This window comes from Hyperoodon ampullatus (assembly GCF_949752795.1).
Source record: "Hyperoodon ampullatus genome assembly, chromosome: 15".
NCBI lineage: Eukaryota > Metazoa > Chordata > Mammalia > Artiodactyla > Ziphiidae > Hyperoodon > Hyperoodon ampullatus.
The window spans coordinates 63908540-63923855 of NC_136928.1; the positions used below are offsets into that span (position 1 = coordinate 63908540).

General features: G+C 44.8%; 1 protein-coding gene across 1 annotated transcript in view; it reads left to right on the plus strand.

Annotated features, from left to right (window-relative positions):
• The window catches only part of XDH (xanthine dehydrogenase), a gene marked incomplete at its 5' end in the record, with an annotated part of 61738 nt that overhangs the window by 24232 nt on the left and 22190 nt on the right, over positions 1-15316 (plus strand). The window contains 10 exons of the mRNA XM_079721510.1: positions 433-526; positions 2174-2283; positions 4403-4587; positions 5947-6121; positions 7505-7588; positions 9410-9579; positions 11214-11337; positions 13220-13339; positions 13819-13915; positions 14900-15024. Coding sequence (XP_079577636.1) covers positions 433-526; positions 2174-2283; positions 4403-4587; positions 5947-6121; positions 7505-7588; positions 9410-9579; positions 11214-11337; positions 13220-13339; positions 13819-13915; positions 14900-15024 — 1284 coding nt within the window. The remainder of the gene's footprint in view (positions 1-432; positions 527-2173; positions 2284-4402; positions 4588-5946; positions 6122-7504; positions 7589-9409; positions 9580-11213; positions 11338-13219; positions 13340-13818; positions 13916-14899; positions 15025-15316) is intronic.

Consider the following 15316-nt stretch of genomic DNA (forward strand, 5'->3'; position numbering starts at 1 on the left):
CTTTGCCAAGGAAGCTCAGTTAGAACACACTGTTCATCCTTAAGGCTTCCTCCTCATTTTCCTTGATCTTTACCTTTTATTTCTCTTTTACTAAATCTCTGTGGCCTCTGTGATAAACCACATCAACCCTTTCAGAAAAAGTTTGGGTGAAATCGATCAAACAAACAAACAAACAATTTAAAGGGGGCTGATCCCGGTTTACCAACAGGTAAATTTCAGAGCTGAGAGCCAACCCCAGGCATTGGAATCTCTTGCATGTTGCCCGAATGCCCAAGTTCTTACTGTGCTGATCCTGTGTCTCCACAGGGGTGGAGAGCCTCAGGGCTCTCCCTTCAGCAGGTATCCCCCACCTTCTGTGTGTTCGGGAGCCAGCTGTGTGAGCAGGGCTTTCCTGGGGTGGGCTCTCTCACACGCGCTCTCTGCTTGTCCTAGTGCATTGGAGGGAACATCATCACAGCCAGCCCCATCTCTGACCTCAACCCTGTGTTCATGGCCAGTGGGACCAAGCTGACCATCGTGTCCAGAGGTGAGCTGCCTCACACAGTGGTCAGGAAAGAGGACTGGGGTTGGGGTGGAGTCTCACAAGATAGGTCACTTTCTGGAGAAGCAGAGCCCAAAGTTCAATGATGCAGCTTTCCTAAAGTTTGGATCCCTGGCAACTGCAAAGGGAGATGTACCCAGGTTGGGGACCAAGAGAGCTGGACCGTCACTTTATTAAGAATTCACAACAGGACCTGTCAACCAGATGCTTTACTTAGTGGTGTGTGCTGGGGCCAGAGTACACTGCTCACCACAGCTGATTGCTGGGTTTTCAGAGAATCTGAGCATTTGTTAAACATGACAGCTATTAAAACTTAAATTACATAACCTTAAAATGAAATAAAGTATATTAAAAACAAAGGTAATGGACTTATATATACCACCAAATGTAAAATAGGTAGCTAGTGGGAAGCAGCCGCATAGCACAGGGAGATCAGCTCGGTGCTTTGTGACCACCTAGAGGGGTGGGATAGGGAGGGTGGGAGGGAGACGCAAGAGGGAGGAGATATGGGGACATATGTATATGTATAGCTGATTCACTTTGTTATAAAGCAGAAACGAACACAGCATTGTCAAGCAATTATACTCCAATAAAGATGTTAAAAAAACCACAAAGGTAATAAGTACTCAAAATTCACCATCAAAGGTAATAAGTACTCAAAACTCACCATTTCCTAATTATTTTATTTCATTTTACAGTTGTCTATGCCCTTGAGGTTATTTCCATTTATTATATTTGTAGAGTGGAAATGCTACATAATGGTGTACTCCTGTCCATCTTTCCTCATTGGAGGGTCCCCAAGACCACCTCTAGGTTTGATGATGCTTAGGAGGTCAAGGAAGACTCACAAGACTCAGCATAGAGTCTTACTCATGGCTATGACTTATTACAGCAGGAGGATAGAAAGCAAAATCAGCAAAGGGAAAAGATGCATGGGGCAGGGGAAACCAGGCACAAGCTTCCAGGGCCTCCTCCCAGGGGAGTCACACAGGACATGCTCAATCTCCCCAGTAATAAGTTGAGCTGTGACAACACATGTGAAGGGTAGTCTACCAGGGACGCTTGTTAGAGACTCAGCACCCAGGGCTTTTACTGGGGGCTGGTCATGTAACTCTGCCTGGCACGTACCAGAAGTCCAGACTCCCAGAAGGAAAGTCAGGTGCTCAGCATAAACCATATGATGTGTACAAACATTTCAGGCCCAGTGAGCCATTCTTATCAGGGAGTGGTGGGAACTCTCCTGAAATCCAAGGTCCCAGAGGATAGCTAGTGGCCAACCTTGTAAGCAGGACTTTCAGAGGAGGGCAGGTCTGCTGTGTCAACTCTTTGCTACCCTCCTTCCAACATCACACTGAGTGATGTTGCTCTTTTAGATTTACATTGGCCGTGGTAGGAGTATTTATACCACAAAAATTAGCAAATGCTTTGAATCAGGGTTTTTTCTCAGAGAACTGATCGTTAAACAGTCACCAGCACACCAGTGCTTAAGGATTTCAAATGGAGCACCTTGGCCCCCGTTGTGCCAGCCACTGCCTCTGACTGTGGGCATCAGAGACCAGGATGGAGAATTCCACTGGTGGTCTGTCCTGTGCTTTCCTCACATTGGTCCCTCTCTGTCTTGCCTCTGTACAGGCACCAGAAGAACGGTTCCGATGGATCACACCTTCTTCCCTGGCTACAGAAAGACCCTGCTAGGTCCAGAGGAGATACTGCTCTCCATTGAGATCCCCTACAGCAGGGAGGTGAGATGCTGTCAGAAACATCCTGAATCACCCCTACTCCTGCCAGGCTCCAGACAGGGAGACCAGAGCCTGCCTCGGGAACCAAACTTAGCATCTCTTCACTTTAACATTAATGTTCTTGTCTCTGAACCTTGCCTTTAACCAACCATATTACTCTCTGAGTAATATGGGGGCACAGGGCATAGTCAATGAAACCAGACAGGTAGATGTGTGATCCTGAGTGAGTCATTCATCTTTCTGAGCCCCAATTTCCTCATCTATAAAATGGGCCCATGTAACTGACTGTGCAGGTTATTGCAAAGACTGAAAAGAAAGAATTCATAAGGTTCCTGGCAGATATCTAGGAGCTGGTGGAGATCACCAGCTAGTGCTAGTGACATAATTCCAAGAACACATCTAGTTGGGGGGTACCCCTGCCCCAGTTTTCGTATGATGAAGTGTGGAGTTTGCATGCTGGGTAGAGAAGCTACCTGTGAGTCAGGTCCTCACATGCTGACCTTGGGCTTGACAAGGTGCTTTTTCACTGACCTTGCCCTGTGTTGTCCTGGATGGATTTCTGCTTCGCGAGAGGGTTTTCTGGCTTGTTGGGGCAGGTCTGGGCTCCTCTGGCCGCCTTGCTCTTGCTCCTTGGGTCCTGTGGTGTCTTGAGCTGGTGTGGTTTTGTCCTACACATTCCACAGTGGGCCTTTTAGAAAAGTGATCTGTGAGAGCCAGGAGCCAGCTGTAAAGGAGAGTATTAAGGGTTTACCAGAGCTTGTGCTTTAGCGAGTGTTACAAGGCATGTTTTGCCCTTGCTGATTTTGACCTCCTTAATGAGAATACTAATTAAACTATAGCAGTTATATCCCTGTAGTGGTTTCTTAATGATTTTCCAGCTTGTCCTTATAGACCATTTTGAACAGGGATTCCCAGAGTTTTTGTATTTCACAGATCGGTAGATTTTTTTTTTTTTAATTATGAGGTGGGGAAAGGAAGAGGAAACAGGCGTAGCACTGCCCAGTTTTTATTTTGCCAGGTAAGGACATTAACAAAAAACATTTTATAAATGAAAAGAGGTTTTAATACCCAGAATCAGGTCTTTCTCAAGAAAGAACCGCTGATGACCTGATGCTGACACTGCATGAACCCCGGGAAAAACATTGCCGTGGGCGAGCACAGTCCTGGGAGTGAGCGGCTGGAACCTCTGTTCCAGAACCGAGTTCAAGCTCTGGGCTGATTGCCCCAGGGCCATGTTAGACATCAGAAATCTAGACAAGTTTTCTTATTAGGAGGGGTCTCCGTGGCTTCTTCAACAAAAGCCTGGGGCCATTTTGAACCTCAACAGTGGGCCTCCTTGCTTCTCCAATAAACCTTTCCTTAAACCTCCCACCTTTGACATTCATCAGAACTTGTGGCACCAGGGTGAGTTCAGACCTCTAGCAGAACCTGAAACAGATGGTTCTTACCTGGAAAGTAACTCACGCTCTCCTCCTATCTCCAATGACAGAGATTGGCTTGGATCTGGGGAAAATGTATGTTCAAAGCACAGAGGCAGCTACTGTTTCATAGGGAGTCTTTCTTTCAGGAAACAAGATTTCTAACCATAGCCAGTAGACTGGTAGGAGACGCAAGGCAGGGAGAGCATCTGCAGAAGCCACAAACACCTTCATCTGATGCTGGGTCTCAAACACCCTTTGGCATCGCACTGTACCTGCTTGAGAGGTGGTCAGGCCAGTGGAGCCTTCAGAACAGCTCTGGGGAGACCGGGTGGACATGACACAGGGCACCAGGATGGGGAAGCCGTGGTGGGGCTGCGGCAGGCTCTCAGGAGCCTTCGTGAAAGCACCTTGCCCCCTCCTGCTCTTTGGTTGAGAGCACGCAGTTCTCCTGTGTCCCTGACTTCCCATTTTCCAGACTGATAGGCAGAAATCCTGGCCCTTTCCCAGCTTCCAGGAACATTATCTGGAACTTCTCCTGAAAAGGTGGTATTTATGTCCCGATCTTTGACCTCTACCACCAGCTCTTGGCAGCTCTGTGATGGTCTTACCGCCTCACCCCACCTTGTGTCCCTGCTTCAGGCTCACCATTTGCAGTCCTTGCAAAACAAGGTAGGAAACAGGTATTTTTCTGTGATTTTCAGGGTGAGTTTTTCTCAGCATTCAAGCAGGCCTCCCGGAGAGAAGATGACATAGCCAAGGTGACCTGTGGCATGAGAGTCCTGTTTCAGCCAGGAACCACGCAGGTAAAGGAGCTGGCCCTTTGCTATGGTGGAATGGCGGACAGAACGATCTCAGCCCTCAAGACCACACAGAAACAGCTATTGAAGTAAGAGCTAACGGCAAAATAAAATTATTCCTGCTGCTGCTGATATTATCACTGCTGCTGCTACTACTATGACTACCAGCAGTATTACCATTGCTGCTGCTACTGTTACTACTGTAGCTGCTTCTACTACTACTACTGTGCTTACTGCTTCCACTGGTGGTATTACTATTAATCGTGTTGCTGCTGCTGCTCTACTACTATTAGCATTGCTACTACTGCTGCTGCTTCTACTATTCCAATTGCTACAGCTAGTGCTACTCATATTACTTCTGCTACTATTATTACTACTATTCTACTACTACCATTACTGTTATTCCTATTGCTATCACTACTATGACTAATATTACTATTGTGGCTACTGCCACTATTATAGCTGCTACTACTACTGCTGTCTCTTCTACTACTAGTGTACTATTTTTGCTGTTACTCCTAGCATTGCTACTACTGGTGTTACTGCTGCTGCTACTTTTAAAGATGCTACTATTAATGCTATTATTATTGCTATTACTACTACTGTTACTGCTACTACAACTATTACTATTGCAACTAGCACTGCTGCTGGCACTATTACTACTAATAGTATCACTACTGCTGCTGCTGCTACTTCTACTACCAGTAGTATTACTGGTGCTATTGCTATTACTACTGGTGCTTCTCCTATTTCTATTATTACTTCTGCTTCTACTACTATTACTATTGCTTTCACTACTACTATTTACTGCTTCTGTCACTGTTAGTATTACTACTACTAGTATTGCTGCTGCTACTATTGCTATTTCTATTACTGTTACTGCTGCTACACTATTATTATAGCAACTACTATTACTATGGCTACTATATGGCAGTGGTTGTACCATGCACTTTGCTGGCACTGTCCTATGTAATCCTCACAATAACCATATGGATAGATAAAGCTTAACTTTGGAGTTTGGTTCCTTGGTTCCAATTCCTGGCTCCAATACTTAACAGATGGGTAATATAAGTCAAGTTACTTAATTTTTCCATGTCTCAGTTTTCTCATTGGTAAAATGAGTATAAAAATTTTCCCGACTATAACTTTTAATTTAAATTAAAAATGACATTTCATATAAATCACTTGGGACATTACCTAGTACATTATAGGAACTCAATAGATTTACCTATTATTACTTTTGTGGTCTTTAAAAAATTGTATCTATTTTTAAAAAAGAGAAAGCTGAGGCTCAAGGAGGTTAAGTAACTTGCCTAAAGTCACATAACTATAAGTATCTGAGCCACATTTTGAGCTGAAGTTCATGACTAAGGCCCTGTGCAAACCACTCACACAATGGATTCTGAGAGCTGGGTGGGAGCACTCTCCCACAACCTGCTCTCTGGCAGGTTCTGGAATGAGAAGCTGCTGCAGGACGTGTGTGCAGGCCTGGTGGAGGAGTTGCCCTTGTCCCCAGACGCCCCAGGTGGCATGATTGAGTTCCGGCGCACCCTCACCCTCAGCTTCTTCTTCAAGTTCTACCTGACAGTGTTTCAGAAGCTGGGCAAAGAGGACTCAGAAGATGTGAGTTTGGGGCCTGGGCAAGGCAAAGACTTCCTGCAGCACTTGTGTTTAGGGATCTGGGAAGCTGGCCAGGGTAGGAGAGTGCCGTGGACCAGGTGGTAAACGTTCCTCTCCTCTGGATGTCTAAGGACAGAGGAGCAGGGACCAGGGACACAGCCTAAGGAGCCACACGGGGATGGGAGCCGACTGGGTGGCTGAGAGGCAGAGCCCTGGGCTGGGAGTCGGGGATGTGGGTTCTTGTCCTGGCTGTGTCATTACCTTAGGTGAGAACTTGAGTAGGTCACCACTCTTTCTATGTCTCAGTTATAAAATCTGGGGGCGGGTAGACCAGATGATCCTTCCAGCAGTGTAGCTGATACAACTGTGGTTGTGTAGTTAGAATGGGAATGTGATGTGATGAGAACGTGAGGTGGGGCTACCACAGCCAGGGGAGATGTGCATCCAGGAGAGGATGCTAGTTGAGGTAGAGTCTAACTCCTGAGATGGGTTTGCCAGCAAGTATTTATTTTGCACCTATTACATCATAAGATTGTACTGTGTGCACTAGGGGTGGCAGCGGGGAGCCTAGAGTGGGAGAGAACGGGATCAATAAAGGTCAGCCTGGTGTGACAACTGAGGAGATGGAGTGGGGGGTGGGGCACAAAGGAGAGAAGGCTTCACAGCTGTGGGTGCAGCAGAGTGAGATCCCTTTTTATAAACATTTGTAATACTTAACTTTTTCTGATTATGTAGGTAATAAATTTGTGAAAAACTTTAGAAAATACAGAAATGTATAAAGAAAAAGTTAAAATTACTCTCAGATCTTAAATAAAGCCACTGCTAATATTTTTCCTTATTCCTCTCATCTTTTTCCTATGTTTATGTGTCCATCTGTCTGTCATCCTATTTGTCTGCTCCATGTCTCTCTCTCTTTCTATCTGTCCTTCCATCTGTCTATCTATATATCTATCATCTTCCTATCTTTTGATCTGGATATATCATTTTCTAAATAGATTTGGTGTCATGCTGCATACCGAGCTTCATGTTCCCCTTAATTTTGTGGAATGATACTATGAGAATTTCCCCTACCACTAAATATTTCCCACAGAATTGAGGAGAAAAAGGATGACTTTTCCAGGAAGACTGAGGGAGAAGGATATTCGCAACAGAGAAAGCAACATGCATAAATGCAGGAAGGAGGGAAACTTTGGTTTGGTGTGTCAGAGGAAGTAGGGTGCAGGGGTGGGGGAAGAGAAGCTGTTTGGATGTTGAGATAGATCCAGCCAGTACCAGGAGTGTAAATGAGGAGATGAGAAAGTTGTTACTTTTACCACTTGGGAACAACCAAGGATGGGACCAATGATGGAAATAGTCATGATCACCTCTGTTATCTTGTCTCCACAGAAGTGTGGTAAACTGGACCCCACCTATTCCAGCGCCACCTTACTCTTTCACAAAGACCCTCCAGCCAACATCCAGCTCTTCCAAGTGAGTACAGACTGTATGTAGCTAACATCAGTGGCCCTTGCAGGGCACCTCAGATGTTGCTGACCATTGGTGAGTGACCGACTCACATTGTATGTGGGTGCTTAAAGCTCCTTACCGTTGTGCATAAATGTCCAGTGAAGGAAATGGGAATTATATTAATGTGAATGAAGCCATTTCCCCCCTTGCTCACCTAAATTTCTCTCTTGGGATTCTTCTCATCTTCACCTCCTCCTTAAAAAGCATTTTTTCCCCATTTTGTTTTTTTCTAGTTCCTCTGCAGGACTAATGTGCAAAGCTAGGAGTTCTCTTGAGCATGTAAACTAAACAAAATTTTAAAAACCCTATTTCTATCAACAGTAATTTTTTGAGAGGTATTAGTTAAAGGGTCAGCTGTAAATGTTTTGGATTTTTGTGGGCCACATAGTCTCTGCTGCAATTCCTCAACTCCATCATTGCAGCACAAAAGAAGCAAGAGGCAATACATAAATGAATGCATGTGGCTATGCACCAATAAAACTTTATTTGTAAAAACAGGGAGTGGGGGGCTTCCCTGGTGGCGCAGTGGTTGAGAGTCCGCCTGCCGACGCAGAGGACACGGGTTCGTGCCCCGGTCCGGGAGGATCCCACATGCCGCGGAGCGGCTGGGCCCGTGAGCCATGGCTGCTGGGCCTGCGCGTCCGGAGCCTGCGCTCCGCAACGGGAGAGGCCACAACAGTGAGAGGCCCGCATACCGCAAAACAAAACAAAACAAAACAGGGAGTGGGCCAGATTTGGCTCACTGTCGATGATTTGTAGACCCCTGCTCTAGAGTGTAATGGTCCAAAGCATAAACTCTGGGCCTGACTGCCAGCAATTGAATCCAAACTCTGCCATCACATAACTGTGTAACCTTGGACAAGTTACTTTCTCTCTGTGCCTCTTGGGCAAGTTAATTATGCCCTGTTGCAAATGTGGCTAATGAGGGCCCCTGTTTCACAGCATGGTTTTGACGATACAATGGGTTAATAAAAGTGAATAGCTTAGGTAGTTCCTGGTATATAGTAAACTCTCAATAAATACTAGCCATCATTATTATTACTTTGAAAAAACACACAAAACAGAGTTTTATTATAAACTGAATACGTTTTAGAACACTTTGAAAAATATAGAAAAACATAAGAAAATAAAAATCACCCCAAATCTCACCTCCAAGAGAAAATCATTATTATATGTTTGTATACTTCTTTCCACTTTTTCCTATGCATATATGGACATATTTGTACTATATTTATAACATTTTTCCACAGAATTTTGAATCATTATACACACATACAATGTTGTATGTCCTGCTTTTACACTTAGCATGAGCATTCTTTCCTTCTAATTAAAATTCTTCAAAACTATCTTTTAACAGTTGTATGTTATTCCATCCTGTGAGCATAGCATAGTTTACTTACCCGACCCTCAACAAATGGACATTTAGGTTCCTTGTTTTGTTTGCTCCTGCATACAGTCAGCCGTCATCTGTGGATGTGGAACCCATGGATACAGAGGGCCAACTGTACTGCCCCATTTTATATAAGGGACTTGAGCATCTGCAGATTTGGGTATCCATGGGGGGTCCTGGGCGGATGCCCGTGCATGACTGTATAGTGATACTGTGACCACTCTTCTCAATGCCTTCTTACCTGCCTTCTGTTTCTTTCACCCTGTTCCCCGCCTGCCTCCTCCATTCTCACTCGTCACATTTGCTTTGGCTTGAAGCTCTCCATGGCTCCCTGGGGCCTCTAGGGGAACAGTGTCCTCTGCAGTTCAGCCTGATTGGTGGCCATGTTGTTCCAGGAGGTGCCCAAGGGTCAGTCTGAGGAGGACATGGTGGGCCGGCCCCTGCCCCACCTGGCCGCGGCCCTGCAGGCCTCTGGCGAGGCTGTGTACTGTGATGACATCCCTCGCTACGAGAATGAGCTGTTCCTCCGCCTTGTCATCAGCACCCGGGCCCACGCCAAGATCAAGTGCGTGCAGTAAAAACACTTGGGAAGGGGGGTGCAGGGAGCACCTGCCAGGCCCTGGAGGTGCCACAACGACAAGCCTCCTCCAGGGCCTCCCGGTCCAGAGAGGAACACAGGAACTCTTTTTAAAACCAGTCTGGAGAGAAGCAGGAGATGTGAGGGGCTCAGGGGTGCTGGGAGGGTGGGGGGATAACATTGGAGAGATAGGCAGGGGCCAGATCAGGAAAGCCTTGGGGTACTGAACAGGGACACTACACTTGGCCGGAAAAGCAATGAGGAGCTGCTGAAAGGCCTTCCTTAGATCTTCACTGTGGATATTGGGCTAAACTTCAGTGCAAATCTTCAGGAGAACTTGAGTCAGCACCAAAGGGAAGAAGGAGGCCTTAGCGTGCCTGGCATTGACTTCCTGTTCCAGTGCTTAGCAACTTGACCTTGGCTTGTGTGCTTAAGCTCTCATTTTGTCCATAGGGTACTTTTGTGAGGATCAGTGATAGTGTCCACAAAGGACCCAGCAGAGAATAATCACTTGTACCCATTTGTTGAACTTTGAGAGCCCAAATGGCAAGAATTTCTACCTCGATGATGATGGTGATGATAATAAAAACACTCACGTCACACAATATTTGCTGCAGCCTGGTTTAAAGCATTTTACACATGTGGCCTTATCTCTTCCTCACCACAACCCTATAGGCAGGTCATATGATTATCCCCATGTTCCAGATGAGGAAACTGAGTGGTACAGCAAAGGCCCTAATGTGCTGAATCTGGATAGGTATTAGCTGTGATGTGGGTGTTGGAGCTCTCCAGAGTAAATGCTTTTCAGTTCTCTTGTACTTGGAGACCAAAATAGGGCATTGTACAAGGTCCATAGGGACAAACGTGTCCTATTCATCTTATATCTCCCACAGCACTCAGCACAGTGGCCTCCACGTGGTAAACATTTAATCAGCATTTGCAAAATAGGATAGGATAGGATAGGATAGGAGGTAGAAAAGGGGAGCGTTAGGGTGGAGGAAAAACTGTCAAAAAGAAGACAAAGTTATCCAGTTGGGTAATGGGTCTTTTTTTTTTTTAAGATGAAAATGTTTTCCCATTTAAGTTCATGGATCCCTGAATTCTATCAATAGACCCTTTGAGGGTATAGATCCCTGTTCTAGATGATAGTATCTGTTCTCCCTACGAAGGGATGGATGCGATTGGATGGGGAACAAGGAGCAAGATTTATAAGATATAAAATATAGCTGGGCTTTCCTGGTGGCGCAGTGGTTGAGAGTCCGCCTGCCGATGCAGGGGACACGGGTTCGTGCCCCGGTCCGGAAGGATCCCACATGCTGAAGAGCAGCTGGGCCCGTGAGCCATGGCCACTGAGCCTGTGCGTCCGGAGCCTGTGCTCCGCAACGGGAGAGGTCACAACAGTGAGAGGCCCGCGTACCGCAAAAAAAAAAAAAAAAAAAAAAAGTATAGCTGAAGATATTTTAGAAATTTTCTCTATTATACAATCTTTTGGGAAAGAATTATTGATACACAGGTAGAAGCAGAGCATAGTTCATCACTGTGTCAGGTGACAGGCGACAGGTGACAGGTCTTCTGCTTCAGTTTTCCTCCCTGGCCCCTCACATTCCTCCTCCTCCTTGCAGGTCCATTGATATTTCAGAAGCTCAGAAAGTTCCAGGCTTTGTTTGCTTTCTCTCCGCTGATGATATTCCTGGGAGTAATGAAACTGGACTTTTTAATGATGAGACAGTCTTTGCAAAGGATAAGGTACGTCTTGGATTATTTTTTTTTAAATATGAAGTTAGTGGAATGAGTATTTAAGTTTTAATTTGTGTTTTTTCCTCCAAATCCCTGATCTTGAAAAGATTATACATTTGCACATATCACGGCCATCATCCAATTAGCCAGTATTCAGGACAATCAGTAAAGGGATAGAATATGCCTGGTAGCACTTTTACTGTTAACTTAATGTTTATTTATTTTTTTCATTGATGGCTGTAGCTTGTACATAGTATAAGACATTGTAGGATGACTCCATGCCAAAGTGGCATTAAAAAAAGGCTGGTGACTGTATTTTAACCAACAATCAGGTTCTTAAGTGTACAATATTAAACTCCTTTATTAAAAGAAAATAAAAATACATTAAACAAACCAACCAGAACAGGAATTACAATTACAATGCCACCACTATGTATATTGATAATTCACTTACGTGAAAGTTTATCTATTGATTTCAACCATATATGGAGTTCTGCCAAAAAAAAAAATTCCAAACATTCAAGGCAGCTGCTACAAAAACCTATATACTCATAGGATAGTTGTCAGTCATTTTATAATTCCAGTACAGATCAAATGTTGCAAATTGGAGGTTGATAGGTGTTGCTGAAGGACAAATTCAACTTATTATTAAGCTGAAAGTGAAGGAAGGAATGAAAAACTATAACCCTGAGACACAAGGACTCTAAAAGGAGAGCATTTGATAGAAGACAAATTGCTTTACAAACTTCAAGAGCATCTAAGACCATAACTAGCATTATGGTTAGTGAGAATCAGCCAGGTTCAGCAACCACTAGGCTAACCAATTAAGTCAAGAGCTTAACTGGGTCCTGAAGAGGTAATTATCAGAGACAGACATGTTAAGTATTGGTTCCTATTGTCAGAAATCTCATATTCCAAAGTGATGAGTTGGACAATTTTTTTGTTTATTTTTGGAAGGATGTTGGAAAAAAATCCTTGAAGGAGATCCATAAAGTTTCTATAGGAACTGAATTTATTAAATGAAAAGACAACAATAATCATTAATTATTCTATAAATCTAACAACCAAAAAAACTGGTTTATAGGTCATCATGTCTAAGAACCAGTATTGGGGAATGACCACTTTGGGGCATCTAGGGGAAATGTAAGACATGATTACTGCCTTTGAGAAACTTTTGGTATAAATCTGAGAAACAGAAGATAAAAGAGAGTAGAGTGGTAGAAAGAAAATGAAACTGGAAGTCAGGGGTTAAGATTTAGTCATGGTCTAGTAGTGAGGCAATTGTGATCTTGCCATCTGGGCCTCCGTCTCTTAATATGAAGAACAAGGGTGTTGGGGTAGATCTGAGTTGACAGATATACTGCATGGTGCCGTGCTTTCCATTCTGCTGCTCATAGCAGACATCACTAATCAATCACCACATTTTATCCTGGGCAGCTTCTCAACAGGCTGCCATCAGATACTAGTTATCTCCAAGTCCTATTCCAGTTCTACTGATTCTAAACACTTATGAAGAAGCACATAGGGCTTCCCTGGTGGCGCAGTGGTTGAGAGTCCGCCTGCCGATGCAGGGGACACGGGTTCGTGCCCCGAGCCATGGCCGCTGAGCCTGCATGTCCGGAGCCTGTGCTCCGCAACGGGAGAGGCCACAACAGTGAGAGGCCCGTGTAACGCAAAAAAAAAAAAAAAAAAAAAAAAAAAAAAAAAAAAAGAAGCACAAGCACATAACCCCAGATACTAGGATAAGAACATGAAGAGGCCTCAGGACATTCCTTAAATGTACCTTAAAAAATTATGGGGGCGGGACTTCCTTTGCTTTTTTGAACAATCAGGAATAAGTTGCTTCATGAGGAGCATGTTATGTTCTTTAACCACCTGGCTCTGCTCCTAGGTGACTTGTGTTGGGCACGTCATTGGTGCTGTGGTCGCCGACACCCCAGAACACGCACAGAGAGCCGCCCATGGAGTGAAAGTCACCTATGAGGATCTCCCAGCCATTATCTCTATTGAGGTAACTGGGGAATGGGCTGCCTGGAGAGGGGAGAGCTACCTGTCCCTGGAGTCACCTTTATTAGGATCCTCTAGAGGAGATTCAAACAGCAGGTGGAATCTGACCAGATAAGTTTTTAAATCTCCTCCAGCCTGCACTTGTGTGGTCCTATGAATCCTTCCCCATCATGATCCTAGACTCAGTCCATAAATGGCCAAGCTGAGTTCTTCCTTCCCAATTTCAGCTCCAGCTGGTTCCTTGAGGGATTCTTTGCTTTCCTCAAGATCCAGGGTTGTATGTCTATATCTAATGAAATAGAGAAATAGGGCACCCTGGGCTACAATTGAGCTTTAAGTCTATATAAGAAACTTACAGAGATGTCTATGTGACTTATGTGGGAAGAGAGAGGTAATAATTCCAAGAGCTTCTCTTCCCCAATCCCTAAAAGCCACCTTCCGTCCTTTAAAGCCAAGTCACTGAAGCTTCGTTTTAATCCTCAGGATGCTATAAAAAACAATTCCTTTTATGGATCTGAGCTGAAGATTGAGAAAGGAGACCTCAAGAAGGGGTTTTCGGAAGCAGATAATGTTGTTTCAGGTATGGCTGCACGATGCAGCAGTGGGAATGGGGTGGCCCTGGTTTATGAGTTAAATTCAAGAGCTGTACCTGAGCCCTGGAGCAAGGGACTGATTTCCTGACATTTCCTAACAGAAGAGTCTCTCTGTTGTTTGTAACAAAATACTAGACAGGTGGCTGGGAAAGAACTTCAGCATCTTAATCTCTACTCTCCTGTCTCTAGACTGGACATACCTAAGTGATTCTGGAGACATTATAATGTGTTGGATTTGGAAGACTGTCTAGGGAAGATAAGGGTCACAGATGTCTCTAACACAATATTGTAAAGCAATTATACTCCAGTAAAGATTAAAAAAAAAAAAAAAAAAGGGTCACAGATGTCTAACCAGTCTTGGGTCTGCCCAGCCTCTGGCTACACAGACTTCTGGTCCTCCCCATCTGCCTGAAGGCAGTCTTCACCCATCTCCAGCCACTGCTCTCTCCTCTCCTCCCCCTTTCCCTCCCTCACTGTGAAATTAGGTCCAGAGCTCTCATCCCAGAGCAAGGCTGCCTATCAGCCCCCTTTGGGGATAGTTTTCTACATTGGTTTCTGTACATCGCTAAGTTACTAGTAAGCCAGCTATCCAGCTGGACTGACAGCTTGGGGTCCGGAAGATGCTGTTTATTTTCAGCTTCTGAATCACATCTGTTAATTCCTTTTTTACTTTTTCCAAAATTTTACAATGATAGTCTAAAAATCTTTCATTTCCACTGGCTGCAGTAAGAAGGGAGCTTCACACCTGATGCATTTCAGTGTCGTTCTGATTTCTTTGTTAGGGTGCGGGGGTTCAGCTCCCAGATGGCTAAGACTTTGAGACCTTTTTCCATCCCAGTTGGGGAACTGAAAGGTTACCTGTGAACAGCTGGTAACTGCACAGGGCCCTGGATGAGTACATTCTCTCCTTAAGCAAACTCACCGCCTCTGTAGCATCGGACTCACTGTGGGGAGTCTTGTTGCTTCCCCAGGCGAGTTGTACATCGGTGGCCAAGAGCACTTCTATCTGGAGACTCACTGTGCCATTGCTGTCCCAAAAGGCGAGGCAGGGGAGATGGAGCTCTTTGTGTCCACACAGAATGCCATGAGTACCCAGGTAGGTGGCCGGTGGGTCAACAAGGGGCCGGGGAAGAGGGAGACATGGGCTGATCCAGGAGGGGATGTGAAGGTAGTGGTTCGAAGCCAGGCCCTGTCACCAACAAGCTGGTGTCATTGAGCTTGTTATATAACTTTCTCATCTATAAAATGGGGCCTGTCCAGGATGTTGTAATGATTAGATGAGTTTTAAAACTTGGATAGAGCCTAGAAAATGCTAGCTTTTATCATTCCAGTGCTGTATTGCCTTGGTCAGATCATATCTGGCCTCAGTTTCCTCACCTGTTAAATGA